The sequence below is a fragment of the Culex quinquefasciatus genome, chromosome 1, assembly GCF_015732765.1.
Source record: "Culex quinquefasciatus strain JHB chromosome 1, VPISU_Cqui_1.0_pri_paternal, whole genome shotgun sequence".
NCBI lineage: Eukaryota > Metazoa > Arthropoda > Insecta > Diptera > Culicidae > Culex > Culex quinquefasciatus.
This window is the reverse complement of record NC_051861.1, coordinates 2661467-2680932: the sequence shown is the minus strand read 5'-3', so window position 1 is coordinate 2680932 and position 19466 is coordinate 2661467. Positions and strand designations below refer to the sequence as shown.

The window sequence follows — 19466 nt, the reverse complement described above, 5'->3', positions numbered from 1 at the left end:
GTTTTTTGAAATGGCACCCCAGTACCTTCGACAAAGACGTAAGTCTACGTCAATACATTGGGCGAGAACCTTTGAGAGTAACGAACAATACTTGAAAATTGAAGCACCCTAAAAATCCTGTTTTTGGCTGGAATTTCTCATGGCGCTATTTGAAAAGTTTGCATCGAGATGAATTCATTCTCTAGGGTGACCAACTTCAAGAATGAACCCTTGTTTGGCGCTTTTGACGTTTGCTCGCGTTGACAGTCGCAGAAGAAAAACAAGTGTGTTTGGCGAATGTTTTGTTCGTGGTGCGCCAAAAAAGCTTGAATTTTCGCATTTTCCAAGATTTTCCGGCGGAATCCAGTGTTCGTAAGTGAGTCCCTGTCGAAATGGCTCAAGGTTCCGGCAACGATGACCAGCGTTTCAGCGAATTCTACACCGAGGTGAGCTGGGCTTGTTTACGTGCTGACGCCGTGGTTTATTTTTGATTCGAAACGCTGTGTTGTTGTTTTTTTGCAGGTCAAACAAATCGAAAAGCGGGATTCTGTCCTGACTTCGGCACAGCAAATCGAACGTCTTCTGCGTCCTGGCTCGTCGTATTTCAACTTGAACCCGTTTGAGGTCCTCCAGCTGGAGCCGGACACTCCGATCGAGCAGATCAAGAAAAAGTACCGCAGTTTGTCGATTCTGGTACATCCGGATAAAAACCAGGACGACAAGGACCGGGCCCAGGCGGCTTTCGAGGTTATTAATAAGGCTTACAAGACTCTTGAGAATGAGATTGGCCGCAAAAAATGTTTGGAAGTTTACGAGGAAGCGAAAGATCGCACCGACGCGATGATTGCGGAAAAGCGGAAAAAGCTACGCAAAGAAGGCAAATCTGAACTCATTCCGGAGGACGATCCGGGCAAGTACAAACATGCCGTGTACGTGATGGTGATGAAGCTGTTTGCGGACATGGAGCGGCGCCGCCAGCAGCTCGACCTCCGCGACCAGGAAGAGCGCAAACGGAAGCGAGAGGCGGAAATCGAAGAGGAGGAGCAGAAAAACTACCAGAAAGAGTGGCAGAAGAACTTTGAGGAATCGCGCCAAAACAGGGTCAACAGTTGGCAAACCTTCCAGCAAGCGGCCACATCGGCGTCCTCCTCGTCCTCGTCGTCAAACTCGTTTGAATCCGCCGCCATACCGGCGGCCAAACCGAAAAAGGCCAAGAAGACCAAGTACACGTCGTTCAACCCACCCAAGCTAAAGCCGGAAACGCGCTAAACGCACTCATTTTTTATACACACACAAGAAGAATTTTTATTTTCCAACAATAAGGCTTCATTCCGGTGCGTTTTCAACTTTCTCACAACAGGGCAACACACACTTTTTCATCAGGGACAGACAGAAAAGAAATAGATTATCACCGACTAGTAGTTGAGAGGCCAACCGAATCGCAGTAGAAAATTTGGACATTTTCTACAAGCGCGCACGCGACAACTCTTTCAAAACTTGAAACTGGGAAATTTTGAAGAAAAAAAAAACTCACACACTCTGAATGTTGCACAAATCAACTACAAATTACAACAGCACTTCAAACTGCTGCTGGTATCAAGGAAGCTTATATTACTAAAAACTAAAAGGATGGAGAATTACTACACAGTTGAAAGTGAAGAAGGGCTTTCTATACTAGGGTTAAGAGACAATCCGAATCCGCTAAAAAAGGATTTCGGCAATGAATTACAACGCGTACACGATGTATCGAGGAACAGATTGTAATCAATAAATGGACTTGAAACGTATAAATTCTTTTGTTTTATTTGGTATCCCAATCAATGCCAAAAATCTCTCAATATTCTAACTTCAAACGAAAAACGTTTTTTTTTTTTTTTGAAGCAGAAGCGGTAGTGAAAGCAAGAAAAGTCCCAAGAAGTTGCTTTCTTTATTTTGTTCTGCCGTTCGTTGTTTCTTTCTTGATCCCTTTTTCTTCAACATCGGGAAACTGCCCAAGTAACCATCCAGCACTTAAAAAAGTCATAAAATAGCAATAAATCGGCTTTCTATTGCTGATTAGTCTTCCAAAAGCATTTGTTAATGCAAATCAGCACTTAATCATTAGCATTGTCAAAAGCTAAGATAATGCTGATTAAGTGCCGCTACTAGCAACACTTCTAAAAAATTCCATCAAACTGGCAACACGATTCTGACTTTGAGTGAAGTGTGAAAGAGAGAGTACCAGAGTAAACAAACTTCTTGCTCACTCTTGCAGTCACACAGTCAGGATTTTTTTGTACAGAAATTGTTTTTTAATATATATTTCGTCGCGCCGAGTTTCAGGACAGATTCAGATGCACCGTCGAAGGCTATGACCCGCATGACCTCATCGGCAACAACGGAGAATGAGCTAGGTTGCTACCCTAAACCGGGAGGGAGTTGTTTTGGTTTTCGTGTGACGTGCTTGGCAAATAAATGTAAAAATCAAGTAAATTCACTTTCATCTAAAATGGAGACATTAGTTTTATAAGCATTTATGTGATGTCAAGAAATTTCAATAAAAAGAAGTATATGTCCATTCATATGAAGTACATGAATCCTTGTAATCACATCATAGAGCGACTCCTCATATAGCCGTGAGGACACGGGCTCAGGAACAACCACCACATCGGCGACGTCAACTTCATCACTTCTGGAATAAGCAGCAAACAAACATTACAAAAATAACTCAATCGGTAAAGCAGCTGTGGGCAAACCAAAAATAGAATTGAGAGTGTGTAGGTGTGTAGGTGTGTAGGGAAAAGGCGGGGAAGAGGGAGATAGATACACTTTTGCTCTCGCTTTTTTTTACGTTTACCGCAGGGCTGGACAGCAACAGTCGAGGCCGGCACTTAACCAGCCGAGTAAAGTCCAAAAGCGGCCACTATTCAGCACTATAGTAGCTGTTAGTGCTGAAGTAAAAACTGTTTAGCTTTTACTCGCAGCTGTGAAAGCGCATTAAGGGCCAAACAGTGACCGGGTTTAAGTGCTGGATGGTTACTTGGGTGATCCTACGTTGCGCCGCGATGACCGACTTTCGATCTAAACTGGGTGTTGAATAGAGAAAATGCGTAACGTGATTTTCGAATGATCCCACTTTGTTTACATCTACAAAGTTGGAGGATGTTCAAGCACAAGCATGACTTTTTCTTACTGGTAAATGTTTTATAATCAGTAGCATGTGTTTTATTTTTTCAAGTTTTTGACATGTTTTGCTGGAAAATTGTCTCGTTTCGATCGACGAAAAATTGCAACGAGAGTGCAATTCTACGATGTCACAGATAAATACCTTGTCTGATTTTGGAATCCTGCAACTCTTCCTGATCCAGCGAAAAAACATGGCTAATTCTTGCGAAGCTGATCCAACAAACAGAATGGATTTTCACTAAACCAAGTTTTCAAACGAAATCAAACAAAGACAGCATCTGGATGGATACAATCGCATCGACTCCATAAACAACTTCCATTCATAATTATAAAAAAAAAATGACGATCTCGTCTTCAATTTTCTTAAGGTTTTTTGACTTTAACCCAGGTTCTCAAAAGCCACACATTTTTCATTCTTGTAAAAAATAAACAATTTTTAATGATCGATCACAATACTCTCTACTTTTGGCGAACAGTAAATTGGTTCCACTTTGACAGTTCAAAATTGAGGCCGTTTTGCGAACCACTATTCAGCACCCAGGTTCTAAATGTGATTTTCCATTTGAAACTTTCAATGCAGAATTCCTGTGAAAATTCTTCGGCAGAGGTATTTCGTGGAATTAAAAGGGCGAATTAAAGTTTAAACGCGAAAGTAAAAGTTTTATTTGAAACGACTTGTTTTCCGGTTGGAGTCACTTTGAGGAATGATCAAAAAATGGCGCGCATCGCGCGTCGCTGCTCCAACTCTCCACACGCTCTCTACACACTGCTGCCAACGTACGATTAACGGGCCAAGAAGCGTACATCAGCAGAGGTGGTAACGTTGTTGTCTCCACAACACTCCTCCTCAACAACGGTTGCCACCGTTCGACGACAATCCCAGCATGGCCGAAAACTTCCGCTGCTTGATGGTACCCAACGGCTTAGTTAGTACGTCAGCGGCCATCTCATCCGTAGCACAGTATTCCAGCTTAAGCACGCCACGATCACACAGTTCCTTGACGAAGTGCTCGCGCGTTTCGATGTGCTTCGAACGACGACTTGACCGCTCAGAGCCGACAAATTTTATACAGCTCTGGTTGTCCTCCAGCATCCGGGTGGGCTCCTCCTGGCGATCGCCCATCTCCTCCAGCAAGCCTCGGAGCCAAATCAACTCCTGACTTGCCTCGCTTAGCGCCACGTATTCGGACTCCATCGACGAAAGGGTAACGCAAGCTTGCTTCCGGCTAGCCCACGACACCGCTCCACCGCCGTAACAGAAAGCGTACCCGGAGGTAGACTTCCTCGTACTTACGTCGCCAGCCCAATCCGCGTCAGTGTAGCCGATCAGACCACCGCCAGCTTTGCTGTACACCAGCCGCCAGTCTCGTGTCGCTTTGAGGTATCGTACGACACGTTTGGCCGCCACGTAGTCCGCCTGCGTAGGCGCTTCCACCTTCCGGCCAAGTATTGCTGCGCTCACGGCAATGTCTGGTCGCGCACACACAGCAATGTACAGAAGGACGCCGACAAGGCTTCTGTACTTCGATCCATCGGGTAGCGCTTCGGTCGTGTCCTCCACCTTGACGAATCCGGCTTCCATCGGTGTCTTCGCTCCCTTCGCATCGCAGAGGCCGAACTTCTCCACAACACGATCGATGTATCCGCTCAGACACACGCTGTAGTTTCCGTTTTCGCACCCAATCTCCATCCCCAGGAAGAAGTTCAGGTCGCCCAGGTTGGTGATCTCGAATTTCTGCTTCAACGAATCGTACACTGCGTCGACGAGCTTCTCGTCTTCAGCACCAACCATAATGTCGTCTACGTAAATCAGCAGGAACACCCTCTTTCCGGCCTCGACCTTCAGGTAAAGACAATGATCCGCGCTGCTCGGCTTGAAACCCATCTCTTGGAGAGCACCGTCCAACTTCTGGTTCCAACAGCGCGCCGACTGCTTGAGTCCGTAGATGCTTTTCTTCAAACGACAAACGTAGTGCTCCTTGCCTTTCACCTCGTAACCAGGGGGCTGCTTCATAAACAAAATCTGGTCGAGCTCTCCGTACAAGTAGGCGGTTTTTACGTCGAAATGTTTCAAAAACATTTTGTTCCGAGACGCCAGAGCCAGCAGCACGCGAAGCGTTGTGTGGCTCGTCACCGGTGCGAAGACCTCGTCGTAGTCTTGTCCGAACTTCTGCGAGTATCCCTGCGCAACCAGACGTGCTTTGTACTTCGTTACTTGCCCCGCCGAGTTCCGCTTCAGCTTGTACACCCAGCGGCTACCGACCGCCTTCCGATCTGTAGGTAACTCGACCAAATCCCACGTTCCGTTGTCCGAGTGTGACTTGAGCTCGTCCAGCATGGCAGCATTCCACTGCTCTTTCTCCCGGCAGGTGATGGCTTCGTGCAGAGTCCTGGGTTCGATCTCCTCCTCAAGGGCAGCAGCGGTTGCGTACGCTTCTTCAATCAGTCGAACCGGAGCAATTCCTTTGGTCGACCGTTTCGAGCGCCGTGCGATTTCGTCCAACGGGAAACCGTGAAAGGATTGTTCCCCATCAGATGCACTTTCGTACTGCGTTGCCTCGAGATCCGGTTCAGACTCTCCATCTGATCCAGCGGGCGTGGTCCCCGCATCCTCGTCCTGTTCCTCGGGTGCCGGCGGCAACACGAGTGGGACGCTGACGGTGTCAGCTGCTTTCGGTGCGACCTGCTTGACCGCTTCCTTCACGGTACACAGCTCAAGAAATTTGGCATCTCGGCTGACCGTGATACACTCCGTCATCAGGTTTACGAAACGGTACGCTTTGCGCCCCTCCGCGTAGCCCACGAACACTAGCTTCTCCGATTTCATGTCGAGCTTTCGCCGTTTCTCCTTCGGGACATGAACGTACGCTTGCGATCCGAAGATCCGGAGGTGACCGTACGACGGCTTTTTACCGTGCCACAGCTCGAAGGGAGTACTGTCCACCGACGACGATGGCAAACGATTCTGCAAATAAATCGCCGTGCAGATCGCTTCGCCCCAGTACGTTTTGCCCAGCCCAGACTCCGCGAGCATGCACCGAACGGATTCCACCGCGTACCGGTTGCGCCGTTCCGCCACCCCGTTCTGCTGCGGTGAGTAGGGGGCCGTTTGCTCGTGTACGATGCCGTTGTCCGCAAAAAACTTTTTCAGAGAAGTGCTCGAGTACTCACCGCCTCCATCCGATCTGATCGCCTTGGGGTAGTTGCCAAATTGGTTCTTCACCAAACTGCAGTATTCGCGAATCCGTTCCGCAGCATCGGACTTCTTCGGCAACAAGTAGACGACCGTGTAGCGGCTGTAGTCGTCCACCATGGTCATGAAGAATCGGTTGCCGTGCGGGGTTTCAACCTCCATCGGACCTCCCAGGTCGGTGTGTACTAGTTCTCCAACGGCAGTCGCTCGACTCGTCGATTTCTTCGGAAACGAGCCCCGGCTCATCTTCCCTTCGCAGCACGAACCGCACACAGACTCCACGTCGCAACGATCCAACTTCAGCCCGTGGCCAAGACCGTCTCGCACGATCTTCAGCACAGCTTCCGGGTCACGATGCCCGAGCCGACGGTGCCACAAATGCAAGCACGAGTCACCGTGCTTCGCTCCGGCCAGCAGCGCTTGCTCCGGAATCTGCTTCAGGTGATAAAGGCCGCCCTTCCGAACGCCAATCAACACCACTTTTCCTCTTTGCAGCACCTTGCAGCCAGCCTTGTCGAACACCACTTCAAAGCCCAGATCAGCAATCTTGCTGACCGACAGCAGATTTCCGGCGAGCGACGGGACGTGGTACACGTTGGCCAGCGTGACGTTCTTCCGGATGCCATCCCCGTCCACGGAGATCAGCCGACCGGTTCCCATGCCGACCGCCTTCGTACTCTTCCCGTCCGCGAGCAAGATGGTCGATTCGCTCGACCCGTCCAGCTTCTCCAAGATAGATGCGTCGTTCGTCATGTGGGATGTGGCCCCCGAGTCAAAGTACCACACTCCCCCCTCTTCGGCTTTTCCAGCTAGCAAACACACATCACTATCTGCTGCCAACACTGCGACCTTCGCTTTCTCAGCGCTTTCCTTCTTCTGCTCAGCTGCCCACTTCTTGCAGTCGCGCTTGAAGTGTCCTTCCTTCTTGCAGTAGTAGCACACTTTTTCCTTCTTCTTCTTTTCACTTTTCTTGTCACTCACTGCACTCGAGACCAGCGCCTTTTCGTCTCTGGCCTCCTCCTGCCGCCGCCGCCGACCTTCGTCCAGCAGCCTGCCCTTGACGAAATCGACCGTCAGATCCTTATCCGGTCGACTTTCCAACGCCACTAGCAGGCCCTCGTACGACTTGGGCAGGCTCGCCAACATCGCCGCCACGAACGACGAATCCGAAACCTCCTCTCCCAGCGCCGTCAACCGCAGCCGCAACGCAGTCAGCTCGTTCAGGTGTTCCGCCATGGACCCCCTTCCGACAGCCGCGTCGTGTAGAGGGTGCGCCAGATGTGGATTTTCCCGTCAAGGAAGACCGTTCGTGGTAATCCTGGAGTGTGTCCCACATCTCTTTCGCCGTTTCCAGTCGCATCACATGTAGAAGCTGGCTGTCGTCCAGCGCAAGGCCGATGGCAACCTTGGCCTTTTCGTTTTCTGCGCCCAGGAACCATCCGCATCTGTCGTCGGTCTTGCCGCACTCACTGCGCCCCACAGTCCGTCACGCGACAGGACCAGCTGCATCTTGAACTTCCAGATTGTGTAATTCTGGTCGTTCAGTTTTTGCATCGAACTTTGCACATTGTCCGCCATCTTGCTTTTTGCACGCACGAACAAGTCCAGTCCGAACCGATCCGACTTTCCGAACTCCGAACCACTTCCGCGAGAAAAAACTTCGAATCCGCGCACTTCCCGCGATTACCGGGCCCAAAACCTCTTCGGCAGAGGTATTTCGTGGAATTAAAAGGGCGAATTAAAGTTTAAACGCGAAAGTAAAAGTTTTATTTGAAACGACTTGTTTTCCGGTTGGAGTCACTTTGAGGAATGATCAAAAAATGGCGCGCATCGCGCGTCGCTGCTCCAACTCTCCACACGCTCTCTACACACTGCTGCCAACGTACGATTAACGGGCCAAGAAGCGTACATCAGCAGAGGTGGTAACGTTGTTGTCTCCACAACAAAAATTTCATAAAAAAAAAATTGAACGAAGCGTGCTGTGTCCGTCGTTTTTAGGTCAGAACTGCAGGATCGCAACCGAGATCGCAACATTGTTCAACATTGCGTCTGCGATTCTGCGAGTTTCCCGTTGTAGATCAGACATAAGTTTAGGGGAGGCGACTGGAAAATTCGCATAAATGCAGCCAAAACTCAAACCATCATTTTTCCACTTTCCAAATCGGCCCGATTTGTCCCAAAGGATGATGTTTTGATTAAAATGAATGATGTTTCAATACCCTGGTCAGAGGAAGTTGTATATTTAGGTCTCATACTTGACTCGAAACTATTGTTTCGACAGCATGTAGATAAAATATTGAACAAGTGCAGCATTCTCATCAGGTGTTTGTATCCTTTAATTAACAGAAAATCAAAGCTTTCTTTGAAAAATAAGTTAGCAGTTTACAAACAAATAATTTACCCCGTTATTGAGTATGCAGTACCTGTTTGGGAGTGTTGCGCTAGAACTCATAAATTGAAGCTCCAGCGTGTCCAAAACAAGGTACTCAAAATGGTTTTGAATGTTCCTGGCTGGACTAGATCAAGTGAGGTTCATGAATTAGCAGAAGTAAAAATGTTGGATCAGAAGATTCAAGAAAAATGTTTGAAATTCAGGGAAAAATGTGCTATATCTGAATACCCCTTGATTCAAGGATTGGTTTAGTTTATGGTAAGATTAAGTTAGTTTTAGGTTAGGTTATGTTTTCTTAATTTTTTTTCTTCATTGTACCTAGTGTTACAAAAATGATAAATCATATACTTTTAAAGTTATGAATATGAACAGTGTTTAAATCACGAAAAGCAAACTAAAGCTGAAGAGCCACAGCTGACCACTTATTATGTAAACCAAATGTAATTATTATAAGAAAGATTCAATAAAGTATATTTAATTCAAAAAAAAAAAAAAAAAAATAATTCAAAAATAAGTTTAGGGGAGGCATTCATTACCGTTACTCCCGGAACAAAGAGTGTTTAGTCGTAAAAATAGTATTTATTTTTTTATTCACAAATCCTTCTTAAATTATCAAATTCTTCAAAAATGTTTAGAAATCGTTCATATTTTTTCAAGTATTCTTCGTTATTGGTCCACCTACCCTACCCATCAACCTTCTCCAACTGTCACTCTGGCACCAGAAAAACAAAAACAAAGGAGTGAAAAAGCGTCAACAACGTAGTCGCAGAAGAAAAGTGCTGCTGGCTGGCAAAATCACAGAAAAAAGAGAAAATCCGATCCTTCCGCCAACTATGGAAAACGACGAATCTGCCGCCGATGATGCGGTCGAGGCGGCACCATCCGCAGTACCCGCCGCTGCTCCGGAACGGGACGCTGGCCACTTCGAGCGCCTCGGAAGACTAGGCCAGGTTCAAGCCTCGATTGAGGAAGAGGACCAGGATTCGCCAGCTTCTCCGGACGCGGCCGTTCAGGATGGAGCTGGGATGGAGGAGGACGGTGATGACGACGACGACGATACGGATACGCGGTCGACCAACTCGTCCGAGAATGGGCTGGATGATTCCGACGCGGATCGACTGTTTGACGATTATATTACGGCCAGGGAGCAGCAGCAGGCCGCGGCGGAGATATACAACACGGAACTGCCGACGGAACATGCCGTGAGTTGACGTTATTGAGGGGGAGCCTGATTTTGATGAGGAATCTATTCTTATTTTTTAGTACCTTGGCAAGCTGGAACGGGTTGAGGGCGTGGATTACATGGAACCGGGTAAAATCTATCGACTTCCAGTGTGCAGCCACAACTCCATTGTATTCCCGGGTGAGGTCGTTCCAATGATCATAAACGCGGCGACGCTCAATTGTACCGATCCGTCGGACGGGGTCAAGTTTGGGCTGGTCTTCCGGAACGTAATCTCGGAAAAGTACGTCTACGGTGTGACCTGCCAAGTTTTTGAGCGCGGTGAGTTGAACGCCTCCAGCGGGTCGATCGTGCTGAAGACCATAGCTCAGCAAAGGTTTCGCACGGTACGACATCTCGCCGGAAGACGAGCCGATGTGCTAATCCTGCCGGAAATTATTCTTCCCGACCCGTTGATTAGCAGCTGTTCGAATCTGATGATGCGCCACGCGGTCAGCAACAGCGCAGAGTCCGCGCAACGGTTCAAGTCCTTCCTCTCGCGAACGGTTCCGTGGCCAAAGTTTGTCTACGATCTGTACGGAACGGACGAGGTGCTTACGAAGGTAGATCGATACCTGGCTTTACTCAAGATCGAGAACGTGCCGAGCGATCCGGTGAAGCTGAGCTTCTGGCTGGCCCGGAACATCCCCATCGACGAGAACGACCGGAAGAAGATCTACGAAGCGGACGCCGTCATCAGCCGGATGATGATCATCAACAAATCGCTCGATCAAATGTGCTACTTTATGTGCAAGCGCTGTTCGAACGAAATCGGAAGCTACAATGACCTCTTCGCCATGTCGAAGCAGGGCGTCCAGACGAGTTACTGCAATCCGTCCGGGTTCGTGCACGAAACGCTTACGATTTACAAAACGCGCGAAAATTCGACCTTCACGACGGAGCGACCGTCGACGGAGTTTAGCTGGTTCCCGGGCTACTCGTGGCAGATTACGGTAAGTGGTTAGGCCAGGGTTACTCAAGTGTGTAAATTGTAAAGAATTTGCGATTTTCTTCAAAAAGTACAAAACATTTAAAAAACATATCTACAAACCTTTGAAGCTTTTTGAAAAACGAAGAAGAAAACATTTTCTCAAAACAATTTTCTTCAACAACAGAAAAAAAACAAAACTGTTAAAAATTATATCATCGCTAAAATTGTTGAGCTTTGCAGAATTTGAAAAATCACTGAATCTCAAACACTAAATCTCAAATTCAAAAATTTTTCAATTTAAAAATTAATTTGAGTATTCATAGTAAATTCAAATTCAAAATAAAAAAAAGAAGGCAAACACTAAAACTCGAATTTAAAAATTGTAAAATTTACAAATTCCGAGATACTAAATTCTTTTCAAAATTGTCATTTTTTTAAATTTTATGATTCTGAAATTAAAAAATTTGGAAATTCTTACTTCCTGAATTAGATTTTTGCCTTCCTCACGTTACTGAGGAAAGGCTATAAAATCACTCGAAAAATGAACTTCTTAATTAGACCTCCTAGCCACCTTCATGTGTACCTATCGACTCAGAATCAAATTCTGAGCAAATGTCTGTGTGTGTGGTGGGATGTTGATCAAAAAATTGTCACTCGATTATCTCGACATTGGCTGAACCGATTTTGTCCGTTTTGGCGTCATTCGATCCGTCTTGGAGTCCCATAAGTCGCTATTAAAAATTATGCAGTTTAGTTAAGTGCTTCAAAAGTTATGCTAAAAAAACGATTTTAGCAAAAGTCCGGAAGATTGTAAAAAGGGTGGTTTTTGTAGGAAAACCCGTCATGCTATACATTTTTAGAAAGGTATTTAAAAGACCTTTCCAACGCGTCCAAGACATTGAAGATCTGATAAATCTATCAAAAGTTATAAGCACTTAAGTGTTATTTATACGCTTTTTGGAGGCCGGATCTCAGATATTTTGATGAAAGCGTTGTCCGGATCTCTCATGCGACATATCGTTGGATAGGTATTCAAAAGAGCTTTCCAATGCGTCTAAAACATTGATGATCTGACAACCCTATCAAAAGTTATAAGCACTTAAGTGTTATTTACGCCCTTTTTCGAGGCTGGATCTCAGATATTTTGATGAAAATGCTTTCCGGATCTCTTAAGCGACCTATAGTTGGATAGGTATTCAAAAGACCTTTCCAACGCGTCCAAAACATTGAAGATCTGACAACCCTATTAAAAGTTATAAGCACTTAAGTGTTATTTACGCACTTTTTGCATTTTGGATAGCACCCTTTAAATGTGAGGAAGGCACCAACCACCTAAGGGTGGATTAAGTGACGTTTTTTTCTGTACATAGCATCACAGGAAACCTCTTTAAATTTTTATTTTTTTAAAAACTTCTAAGCAAATAAGGACTGGTTTAGTTTTTGAAGTTTTTGATTTTCAGAGCTTTATTATTTCAGAACCAAAAATATTTATGTAAAAGGATTTTTTTAGTGTTAAATTTTTAAATTGTGGAACTCTAATAAATCTGGATTTTTAAAATTTTACAACTGTACAATTCTAAAATTGTAAATATTGAAATTATGAAATTCATATTTTTTATGTCACAAATCAAATTCCGAAATTTTAAAATCTGAAAACTGGGAGATTCTGAAAATCCTTTGGAAACCATACAAATTTGCTCAATTTTAAGCTTCTGAAATTATTTTTTTTTAATTTTAGATTTTAAATATTCTTATATAAAAATATGAAATAAAAAAAAGTTAAGATTTTAAACCTTTAAAATTTCTTTTTTTTATTTTTTTTTTTGAATTAAATATACTTTATTGAATCTTTCTTATAATAATTACATTTGGTTTACATAATAAGTGGTCAGCTGTGGCTCTTCAGCTTTAGTTTGCTTTTCGTGATTTAAACACTGTTCATTTTCTTAACTTTAAAAGTATATGATTTATCATTTTTGTAACACTAAGTACAATGAGGGAAAAAAAATTTAAGAAAACATAACCTAACCTAAAACTAACTTAATCTTACCATAAACTAAACCAATCCTTGAATCAAGGGGTATTCAGATATAGCACATTTTTCCCTGAATTTCAAACATTTTTCTTGAATCTTCTGATCCAACATTTTTACTTCTGCTAATTCATGAACCTCACTTGATCTTGTCCAGCCAGGAACATTCAAAACCATTTTGAGTACCTTGTTTTGGACACGCTGGAGCTTCAATTTATGAGTTCTAGCGCAACACTCCCAAACAGGTACTGCATACTCAATAACGGGGTAAATTATTTGTTTGTAAACTGCTAGCTTATTTTTCAAAGATAGCTTTGATTTTCTGTTAATTAAAGGATACAAACACCTGATGAGAATGCTGCACTTGTTCAATATTTTATCTACATGCTGCCGAAACAATAGTTTCGAGTCAAGTATGAGACCTAAATAGACAACTTCCTTTGACCAGGGTATCGAAACATCATTCATTTTAATCAAAACATCATCCTTTGGGGCAAATCTGGCCGATTTGGAAAGTGGAAAAATGATGGTTTGAGTTTTGGCTGCATTTATGCGAATTTTCCAGTCGCCAAAGTATTCGGAAAGAACGTCAAGACCCTTCTGAAGACGGCCAACTAAATATCTGGTTATTTTACCCTTATAAATAACGGCAGTGTCATCAGCAAAAAGTGACAACACACCATTACCAGGAAGAGTAGGCAAATCAGATGTAAAAATATTGTACAGAAGTGGGCCAAGAATACTTCCTTGGGAACCCCAGCATCAATGTTGAATAATCCAGAAGCAATCCCATTCAGAAAAACCCTGAACGATCTCTCCGAAAGATAGTGCTGGATAATTTTGATAAGATACATTGGAAAACCGTATAAATACAGTTTATGTATCAAACCATCATGCCAAACATTGTCAAAAGCCTTCTCAACATCCAACAAAGCCATAGCAGTTGATTTAGACTCAAGCTTGTTCTGCTTGATGATTTTAGTTACTCTCGTAAGCTGATGAGCAGTATTATGTCCCTTTCGGAAGCCAAACTGCTCATTCAAAATTATATTATTATCGTTGGTAAAATCCAAAAGCCTTGAATAGATGACCTTCTCAAAGAGTTTGGACAGACTACTCAAAAGACTAATGGGACGATAACTTGTTGGCGATGTTGGATCTTTTGAGGCTTCAAAATTGGTATGACTTTGCCCAGTTTCCAATTGGTGGGGAAGTAACCAAGTTGCAAACATTTATTGAAAATATTGGCTAGATGTTGAAAGAACTGATCACTCTGTTTTTTCAACACTAGATTAAAATGTTATCAAAGCCTGGAGCTTTCATATTTTTCATTTGTTTAACTGCAACTTTGACTTCCTCACCAGAAACATGGGAATCTGCAGGAAATTCAAAGGTAGAGTCATTGATTGTTGAAATACTATTGGCAACTGATGTTTCTTTACGGCTGGTCATGGAAGCGCCAAGATTATGTGAACTAACAAAATGAAGCCCAAGTGCATTTGCCTTTTCCTCGGATGTAATCAAAGGAGAATCCTCAACAATAAGAGGAGGAATAGGCTTTGGTTTGTTTTTAAGAACTTTTGAAAGTTTCCAAAATGGTTTTGAATAATTCCCAAGCTGGCTTACATGTTTTGAAAATTCTTGATTTCTGATATTGTCAAGTCGGTCTTGTATGATTTTGTTCAAATTGTTCACTGAAATCTTTTGTCATAGTCCCCAGTCCGTTGATATTGTCTCCTATAAACATTCCTAAGTCTAATCAAGTGTTTAGTATCTACGTCAATATCAGTTACCTTAAAATTAACAGGAACCTCCCGAACGTTGGCAGCCTCTGCTTGGTTGATAGCCTGCTGGATCACCTCCAGCGAACGATCAATATCAGCAGAAGTTTCCGGGTGTTGATCATAGTCGATGTTGCTGTCTACCACTTGCTGAAACTGCTGCCAGTCAACGTTGTGGTAATCTTTCCGGGTTGGTTGCCGCTGCGGAGTAACGGAAGCTCCAACCTCCACAACCACCGGATAGTGATCAGAACTCAACTCTTCAAACACCTCAGGATGAGCCACGTTCTCAGCCATATTGGTAATGAAGAAGTCGATGATTGAGTGATTCCCAGACCGAGCCACCCTCGTTGGACGATCCGGACTCACAACGTTGTAGTATCCGTTTTGCAGATCGTTGTGCAGAATCACTCCGTTCCGATTCCTCCTGCTGTTGCCCCAAACTTCATGCTTCGCGTTGAGGTCACCAGCGATGATGTACTTTGCGCTCCGCCGTGTCAGCTTCTGGATATCGCTCTTCAGTTTTGCTGCTGAACCATCTCTGGAATTCACCTGACGTGGGCAGTATGCAGCAATGAAGAGTACTGGGCCAACCGAAGTGGGAATTTCCACCCCAACGGCCTCGATGATGTCCAGCTTGAAGTGTGGCAGCCGGCGTGGCTTGAGATCACGATGAACAGCGACAAGCACACCTCCTCCTCCAGAGGTGGTCCTATCGAGCTGCGTCGCGATCTTGTAGTTTTGCAGATAAACTTTTTCACCGGGCTTCAGATGAGTTTCCGTGATGGCAGCTACGTCGATCTCCTTCTCGCGAAGAAAATCCACCAGCTCTAAGTTCTTCCTCCTAATGGAGCAAGCGTTCCAATTCAGCAGCTTGAGGGACCTACGATCCATACTGGATGACGAACGAGGTCAGCACTTCAATCTGCTGGGTCTTGGTTTTGCATCCACGCAGTGCAGCGGACATCTGTTTGAAAATATTGAGGAGTTCGGTTGAGGTGTAAAGATCATTACCATTTTCCTCAACTGCTGGTTCTTGGGTTGGTCTTGGCTCCTGGCTGAAGCCCGGTGGTGGCGGTCTCGGCTCCTGGCTGGAACCCGGCCGTGGATGATTCATCTCAGCTCTCTTCCTGGGATCCAACGGCAACGGTGCCAAGTTCGGGACCTGGCGTCGCGGTTGAAGAGGTGGAAAATTTTGCTCCACCAGGGCTGGAGGAGTTCTACGACGCTGAGGCTGATTCTTCGTCGATGCTTGCTGCCGAATTTTCACGAACTCAGCTCTCTTGGGGCACTTTCGGTCGGTTGACGAGTGCTCACCGTTGCAGTTGAGGCACTTCACCAGCGAATCTTGGATGCACTGGGATGTGATGTGCGCATCGGTACCACATTTGGCGCAACGACGCTTCAGGTGGCAGTTCTTACCTCCGTGCCCGAAGCCCAGGCAGTTGAAGCATTGTGTGACGTCACGATGCACTGGTCGGTATCGCTCCCACGACACGATAATGTTGAAAACCGCTCGGATTGCCTTCAGCTCAGGAAGCGTCGTCGATCCCTTAGCCAAATGCAGCAGGTAGAGCTGGTCACGGTACTTGATGTCTTTGTTGCGTCGGCTCATTTTGTGCACGGCCAACACATCCAGTTTCAAAACTTTTAGCTCGGCAGCTAATTCCTCCACTGGCATGTCGTACAGACCTCTGACGACGATTTTGTACGGCTTATCCATGACGACATCATGGGTAAAGTACTCCGCCTCGTTTTCGGTCAAGTAATCCTTGACCAGTTGATAGTGCTGCCTGGATTGCACCAGCACCTTAAATCCGTCCTGACACAGACGAATGTTGCCTTGGACTTTCCCAGACTTGATGAGTTCAACCAGCCCCGCACGAAAGTCGATCGTTGCTGCTGATTGCCTCACATAAAAAGGAGGCAGTTTCTCCTTTCGCTGTTTCACTTCATTCTCCTTTGCTTCCGCTACCTGGTCCTCGTCAGGCAGTCCAGCAAACTTGTTGTTCTTCAATAGCTGCTCCTCGTGCGACGAAGAGTTCTCCTCCTCCTCATCCATCGGTACAGTACCGTCGCTCTTTTTCGTCTTTTTGCTGTTCGATGTCACTTCCAAAAGCACCTTCCTTTTGGAAATTCCCGGTTTTTGGCCATCAGTTGAGGCCTCAACCTTCCTTTTGGAAATTCCCACTTTTTTGCCTGCTTGAGCCGCAGGTAGGGCAATATTGCCGGCGTTTTGCGCCGGGACGCGACGAGTCATGTTGATTCAGACAACCTTCACCAACGAATGCTCGGATAACAAATTTCTTTTTTTTAAATTTACCTTATCTAAAAATTCTTAAATTCTGTAGTTTTGATGATTTTAGTTTTTTTTTGAATCTCTAAATTAATTTAAAAATAATAAAAAACACTATTACTGTTTTTTTAGATTTTTTTTTATTTTCTTCAATTTTTTAAATTTGAGAAAAATATAGAATTTTGAAATGATGTTTTTAAATTACGAAATCAATTTTTATGTTCATGTTCCGAATTTCAAACATTATTTTTTTTCATATCAAAAATTCTTAAATTTCTAAATCATTATTTTAAATTTTTTATGTTTGGATTTTGAAATTCAAAAAATCCAAAAATCTAAATTTTTGAACATTTATTTCAATTTTTTAAACTGAAGAAAAATAAAATTTTAAATGTGGAGTCTCTCAAAAATCTATCAGCAATATTATATGTTTGTAAATTTTTAAATTTAATAATTCTAGAATAAAATTTTAAAAAATCTTCGAATCTTATTTTTTTTTCCATTTAAATCATGTTAATTACGAATGCTAATTAAAAAAAAAGTTTTCTGAAATTCTAAAATTATTATTCTAACATTTATTAATCCGATACAGTCATCCCTCATATTCGGAACAGTTTACAAATCTACCAATGTTCAACAAATCATACAAAATCGATAATTGAACATAATGATTTGCTTATTCCTTCATGTGAAAGCTTTTCTTGCGGTTTTTCGATTGATTTATAGACTGGCTGTACATTTTTACGTTTTGTATCAAATTTTTAAAGAAAAACATTGACCCTTGAAATCCACAAATTCGGAACACTTTTTTCTTACGATGTAAACAAACTTTGTTTTCTCTCCAGGAGTACATATTTTTTTACAAAAAAAATGACTTCACACTCTGAAACCAATAAAACTCAAGCTTAGTGATATTTTAAACATGGTCTGATAACTTTTTTTGAGAAAATATCAATTAAATTCAGGTGTTCCACAATTGTGGGAGCCACAATAACATCCCACAATTATGGAACAGACAATTTGGAGGCAGTGTTTTGCTGCTCTGGATAAAATAGTCATGAAATGAGGTTTTTTGTTCAGAAACTACAATTTTTACTAGTGAAATAGCAATAGAATGTCCAAATAAAGGTCCTAAAAATAGCAGGGATGACAGAAAAGTTGCATTTTGCATCCTATTGACAAATTACCACAAAAGTGTTCCGATTTTGTGGGTGTTCCGAATAGGTGGGATAACTGTAATTAAAAAAAAAAATCTTGAATACAATTATTTTAAACTTCAAATCTAGAGTTTTTTTAAGCTCCTATAAACTATTGTTTTTCAAATTGTTATAGGACCTATTAAAAAAAACTCTTGAAATGTTCTTAAATCTTGATGTTAAGTACAAAAATTATAAAATTCATTTTTTTTAATTATAGGTATTACGTTAAAAATAAAATCTTATGCTATAAATCTAAAATTTTGAAGTAAGGAAGAAAATTTTGGATTCTTAAATTCTATTACTCTCTTAAGTTTTGTAAAGCTGTAATTTGTTTTTTTTTTTTTTCAAAATTGAAGTCCTTTACAAGCTATAAAATTCCTGTGTAATATTTTTTTACTTTGTTTTTTTTTTTTAATTTGAGATCTCTTTTAAAATTGGTGAAGAACAAAAGTTCACATTTTCAAGGAGTCTTATTTGTTTCTCCCTGAACGCTTATTTTCATTTTAGCTAGAAGATTTGAAGAATTCCAGGCAGATTTAAAGAACATGTTGAAAATCTAAAAATAGCCTTTGAGTAGCCACCCTAAATTAGGGTATTCAACACTCCAACAACTCTCTCCACTCTTCCAGCTGTGCTCCAACTGCCGCAACCACCTGGGCTGGAAGTTTGTGGCCACGAAAAAGAACTACCTTCCCAAGAGCTTCTACGGCCTCTCCGGCAACAGCATCCAGGTCAAGTCGGTCAACCGAGTTGGCGAGGAGGACGCGACAGAGGAGGAGGACGGACAACAACAGCCACGACACTACGCCGGCGATTCAGACGACCCGGACCCGGAGCAGCAGCGGCAGCGACTTCCGCTGGAGCTGTTCCGGCCGTGGTACAACGACGTCATGGACGACGACGACGACACGGAGTCGGACGACGGCGGGAATGAGATGGTGGTCGTGCAGGAGGATGAGGAACAGGGTGGGGGTGGAGGTGATGAGGAGGAGGAGGAGGAGGAAATCTTCCAAGATGCTCGCGAATAGTTTATATTTGTCTTAGTTGAGTTTTGTTTGAGACGTGTTTTTTTTTTCTTCGGTGAGATTCATGTTGCAATCCCGCGCGCTTTATACATAATATTATATTCGTACTCGGTTTGGTTTTGTCCTGCAAAGATTGGTTCAATAAACCTGTACGCATCAAGTTTTGCAAATGTTTTGGCAATGAGAGTTGTGAACCATTCCGCCGGGGCATGCGCCGTTGTGACTGACTGTTATGGCAGTAAGAGTTCAAT

General features: G+C 43.7%; 2 protein-coding genes across 2 annotated transcripts; both read left to right on the top strand.

The window, feature by feature from the left end:
• The first annotated feature begins 228 nt into the window (after nucleotides 1-228).
• LOC6035191 (dnaJ homolog subfamily C member 8) lies at nucleotides 229-1770 on the top strand. The gene is made up of 2 exons (XM_001845369.2): nucleotides 229-425; nucleotides 502-1770. Exons 1-2 carry the CDS (start codon nucleotides 372-374, stop codon nucleotides 1246-1248), a joined length of 801 nt encoding a protein of 266 aa, XP_001845421.1. The 5' UTR covers nucleotides 229-371; the 3' UTR covers nucleotides 1249-1770.
• A 7680-nt stretch (nucleotides 1771-9450) lies between these two features.
• Nucleotides 9451-19376, top strand: LOC6035190 (protein cereblon). The gene is made up of 3 exons (XM_001845368.2): nucleotides 9451-9931; nucleotides 9993-10904; nucleotides 18820-19376. The coding sequence occupies exons 1-3, from the start codon at nucleotides 9563-9565 to the stop codon at nucleotides 19216-19218; spliced, it is 1680 nt and encodes a 559-aa protein (XP_001845420.2). The 5' UTR covers nucleotides 9451-9562; the 3' UTR covers nucleotides 19219-19376.
• The last annotated feature ends 90 nt before the right edge of the window (nucleotides 19377-19466 follow it).

What these genes read in the sequence shown, in the direction of transcription:
- LOC6035190 (XM_001845368.2), top strand. Translation starts at nt 9,563, where the DNA reads ATGGAAAACGACGAATCTGCCGCCGATGATGCGGTCGAGGCGGCACCA. An exon ending in AACTGCCGACGGAACATGCC is followed by an intron (nt 9,932 to 9,992) that starts GTGAGTTGACGT and finishes CTTATTTTTTAG; the next exon opens with TACCTTGGCAAGCTGGAACG. An exon ending in GCTACTCGTGGCAGATTACG is followed by an intron (nt 10,905 to 18,819) that starts GTAAGTGGTTAG and finishes CCACTCTTCCAG; the next exon opens with CTGTGCTCCAACTGCCGCAA.
- LOC6035191 (XM_001845369.2), top strand. Translation starts at nt 372, where the DNA reads ATGGCTCAAGGTTCCGGCAACGATGACCAGCGTTTCAGCGAATTCTAC. An exon ending in TCAGCGAATTCTACACCGAG is followed by an intron (nt 426 to 501) that starts GTGAGCTGGGCT and finishes GTTTTTTTGCAG; the next exon opens with GTCAAACAAATCGAAAAGCG.